Source organism: Haplochromis burtoni, unplaced genomic scaffold, assembly GCF_018398535.1.
Source record: "Haplochromis burtoni strain Fernald_Lab_line unplaced genomic scaffold, NCSU_Asbu1 Contig_253, whole genome shotgun sequence".
Classification (NCBI taxonomy): Eukaryota; Metazoa; Chordata; class Actinopteri; order Cichliformes; family Cichlidae; genus Haplochromis; species Haplochromis burtoni.
Window position 1 is genome coordinate 153,147 of NW_024582614.1, and position 4,616 is coordinate 157,762.

Consider the following 4,616-nt stretch of genomic DNA (forward strand, 5'->3'; position numbering starts at 1 on the left):
TCAGTTCACCAGCTGCCTCAATTCCACCATTGTCAAAGACAACTTGGATGCCCTCGTTAACCAGGTGCAGGAGCAGAACTACACAAAGATTGTTCTCAGCAAGTTGCGAGAGGTAAGTGGCAAAAAAACTCCTGGAGCCTATCCCAGCTGGCATAGATTTAGAGGCAGGTTAGGCCCCTCCTGGAGAGCAGGTTTAACACACAGAAGCATTCAGAAAAACATAACACACATTCTGACCTACGGTCGGTTTAAAATCAGTATTCGACCAAACCCCGTGCATGTTTTTGGACTTTGGAACGAAGCATGAGAACCAGCACAGACACAGGGAGGGCATGCAAAGTCCACAGCACTGACTACTTCCATTATTTAAGCCTTAAATTTTTAACTCTGTGATAGCATGTGTCATACATGGCTTTTGTGAGTCTTTAAGACCTCAACATCACCAGGTCAATTTTGTTTCTGCTGATAAACCTAAATAAATTGTAGAGAAATGTCAGATGTAGCAAAGATGATCCAAATGGAAGGTTCAATAAACACTCCACTTTAAAAAAATATACATAATTTCCTGGCAATTACCTCATGATTCGGGCTTTACAAGGTTAAGTGATATCATCAGCATCTGACTGGGGTTTCTTCTCTCTTGGTCTCTTACTTTTTGTAGCTATTTATTTTTAAAATTCCACAGAAACACGTGAGGAAGTTAAATGATTAGAGTTTACAGTTTTTGCTGACGATCTTTTAGACGGTTAAGCATGAGTCTATACTTTTTTCAAACCCTAAATCCTTGTTTTGTTTTTGAGGTGTTTTTGCATTGTTTTGTTTGTTCTCAGCAGTTTTTCTCTTTGAATAGTTTGCTATCTAAATTTGAGTCTAAATATCTTCTGACTTTCCTAAATTTATAGGCTTACAATGCCAGCGGCATCATCCCAGAAGATCAGGTTCAGATCTTAGGAGCAATGTCCCGTAGTGCAACAATGGAAGACATCAACATGTGGAGTATTATTCAGATCGACACACTCGCTTCTTTGATGGATGCTTCAAACGGGCCTTGGGACCCGGTTCTGGTGAGCAAACAGAAGAAAAAATCTGAACGTGAGCTTACTTTACATGCTTGTGTCTTCTCACCGATGCTTGGTTCTCCTCATCAAGGCCAAAGCCATCATCTCCAAGTATCTGAGTGTAAAGGGGAACAGTCTCGGCAGTGTGGAGCTCAACGTCTTTAGAGGACCAAACCTGTGCGCCCTGGATGTTGTTGTTATCAGGAACATTTCGGTTGGAAGCATCAAGTAAGGCTTCAGAGCTGTGACTGTGCATGAGTGTGTGTGTGTTTGGAGGTTATTTTTACATCACATTAGCAGCAGGTAATATTTGAACAAGAACATGTTGGCTAAAGGTCTGTCAGGGATCCTGTACTTACAAAGGCAGGTGAACCCACATAAATCTCTAAATTATTATTTAGATAACTAGAAAAAAAAGTCTGATTTAATGATAAATAATGTTATATGAATTCCATAAACTCAACACACCGTTCCTGTGTGTTTTATCTCCTGCAGGAACGCCGATGCTCTGGACATATCCAGCTGCACCACTGAGAAAAAGCAAGAACTGTTTTCCCTCGCATATGAAGCATTTATCCCAATCACCCGCTCAAGCACTATCTCCACTACCAGTTACCAGCTCATACAATCTTACCTACGTAAGCAAACAGACCCACATTCACAAAAAACATCATTTAAACAGCTGAAAGTTAACGTAACTTTCATTTAATTAATTTAATTTTTATTAATTTTTTTCCATTCTTGCAGCGGGTGCAGATTTTAGGTTTATCCAAGACTTAGTGTCTGCCAATATCAGTATGGACGTCCCGACCTTCACTGGGCTGCTTGAGAGTGTTATACAGGTCAGTGCTGCATGTCTGCACTTTGAATTCTGAATGTTAGACTAATTTTGAAAAAAAAAAAAAAAGTTTATTTATTTATGTATTTGTGGGGTGGGGGTGGAGGGGTCTTGCATTATAGTTCCTCAATTTATTTACTTCGCTCAAACCATTGGACAGGCATGATAAGTTGTAAAACTAAATTGTCCTTTTTTTTCTGTCAAAGATTAAAGTAAGTGTGTTTATTTGCTCATAGGATAAAATGTGTCTGCTCTGTTCTCCATAGAACCTGACTGTTAGTGATGTTAAAGGTCTTCTTGGCACCAACCTCCCACTTTTGAAGTCATATGAAAATGTGACAGTGGTGCAAACCTGGATCCGTTCACAGTTTCAGTCTGAACTTAATGGCCTGGGAGTGGGGCTTACAGGAGGCAAGGTTAGCCCCACCACCACTACACCGGGTACATCATCAACAACAACATCAGGGACAACTTCAACAACAACATCAGGGACAACTTCAACAACAACATCGGGGACAACTTCAACAACAAAATCAACAACTGGATCCAACAGCACCACGGGTAAGTATTACAAAAGGTAGCATTGGGTTAAAACATTCAAAGAACAACACCTCAGATAAAGCAGCAGTACCACATTTCAACATTTAATATAGCACACTGTCTGCACATAGAGCATTCTTGTGCAGGAAGAGTGTGGGCAGGAAGGGATTTGTGTTACAAGAAGTAAAGGAAACCAAAATAAAGCATGAAAACATGAAATGTTAAGCTAGCGGTGGACCTTCTGCTGCAGATGAAATCTTTCAATTGCTCATTTTAAGCATTTTTGTCTCATATCCTGCTGTTTTGTTACGAGTATGTAAAGATCATCTTACATCAGAAGCACTGACAAGAAAAAAAACAAAACAAAAAACACATTGGTGGTGAAAGAGAACTGCAGTGTGATTAATGATGGCAGCATGAAATACAGTAAATACTTAATATTTTCATATTATAAAAAAAATAAATCCCAAGTCGGAAAAACTAGTACAAGCGCGCACTACAGCTCTGAATACAGCAAACTTGACATATTGATAGTGTAAAGATCACAACTTGATATGAAAAATGAAGATATTAAATATTTGGTTGACTACATACCACTGTTGTGAAATGAAAATGATACATTTTTAAATGGTGTTATAGGTGCACAAACACTAAGAACCATCGGTATGTGGCTGCTAGGCAACATGATGACAACAAAAGACCTGATGTAGATAAGAACCTTAAAGGGTCTGAGTTGTGCCTGTGTGCCCATTTTAGCTACTCAACTCCTGATCATGTAGGAATTTGCAGACAGACAGAGATTTGGTGTATCATAGTAAAATTTTCTTTATATATTTTTAATGATGGACAGTTGTTTTGCATACTATGCAAAATATTGTTCTACCTTTAGACAGAATTGGACCATATAAATAAATAAATTATAAAAGATGCTTAAAAAGAACTGGCAGTGATTAATCGAGCAGTGTCAGAGTTTTCTAAAAAGCCCACTTGTTGAGGCTTTTGTGTGGTTGATATGCTAGTGTTCCACAAATAATTCAGATAAAGAAATTAAATCAAGGGCAAAACGTTTTATTGGTCTCTAATGTGACTGTACGTTTCTTTCCAGGCAATGCTCCTCCAGTCCGAGACGCTGGCTTCTCTTTCTTCGCTCTTCTTGTACTCCTCATCACTTCTCAGTATGTTGTAATGTAAAGACAACTTTTCTCATGGAAGATTATTGGAATATGAATTATAAAATGGTAGATAACTGGATAAAGGCTTGAAATAATTTTTTTGTTTTAATTTATCATTAATAGAAGGAAATAATGTTAAACAGAAGGGCATTTGCTTCGTTCCTTGTAACGCTCGCTATGAACAAAATAGTGCAGGTGCAATAAGACAAATTGTAAATGATGTATTTTTGATTACTAAATCTTCCTGAAACCTTTTCATGAACTATTTCTAAGGTCATATTTTTGCTTTATTTGTTTTCTATTTTTTTTATTGTTCCATTTAAATTAAGATATTTAAAAGGATGAGGACTCAACAGAAAAATGACAGGTTCGGGTGACGGGTAACAGTTTTCATGATAGCTCTTTCTTTATTCAGTCTTACTATGAAAATGTATTTGAGAGATCAATAATAAACACATTTTAAACAGCCTTAAAACAGTCATTGGAGCTCGTTATTTGGTGTCAGTGTTTTAATATTCAAAGGTTTTGAGAGAGAAATTGTTAAAAAGGTCGCCTAATTTCATTTGTACACCAACAGCAAATTAGTCACGAGATTATCAGTTATTCAATTATAAGGAAATGTTCATTAGTGTGACCTTTTGTAAGTGTGTTTTGTTTGCAAAAAGCCATGTATAAATTGATGCAGGTCTTTGAGTTATAAGCGTTTATACACCCCAAGTACAGTCTTGCAGATAGGACAGGTGTGCTTGGCATCCTTCAGGCGGTCCACACAGAATGGGATGAGGCAGCAGCCTAAAACAAAGCTGGAAATGACAGCAGCGATGGTCAGATTTATTTACTCATATCCTTTTTATTTTCTTTTTTTTTTTTAACCTTCAAAGATCCATTCATTCATTTTCAGGACTATCCCATGTAAGGTCATATTTTGTCACCATATCAGGACATGTGGCAGCAGATATCATATTTCAGTTTTTGGACATACTTTTCAAAAGATGAAATTGTCATTTT

The 4,616-nt window shown here is 37.4% G+C and overlaps 1 protein-coding gene across 1 annotated transcript in view; it reads left to right on the forward strand.

Annotated features, from left to right (window-relative positions):
- Positions 1–4,083, forward strand: part of LOC121811907 (mesothelin-like protein) — a gene marked incomplete in the record, with an annotated part of 36,506 nt that extends 32,423 nt beyond the window's left edge. Inside the window, 7 exon segments of the mRNA XM_042227319.1 lie at positions 1–112; positions 903–1,064; positions 1,150–1,286; positions 1,554–1,696; positions 1,806–1,900; positions 2,163–2,457; positions 3,542–4,083. Of these exon segments, the coding sequence (XP_042083253.1) occupies positions 1–112; positions 903–1,064; positions 1,150–1,286; positions 1,554–1,696; positions 1,806–1,900; positions 2,163–2,457; positions 3,542–3,627 (1,030 nt within the window).
- Between the last annotated feature and the right edge of the window lie 533 nt (positions 4,084–4,616).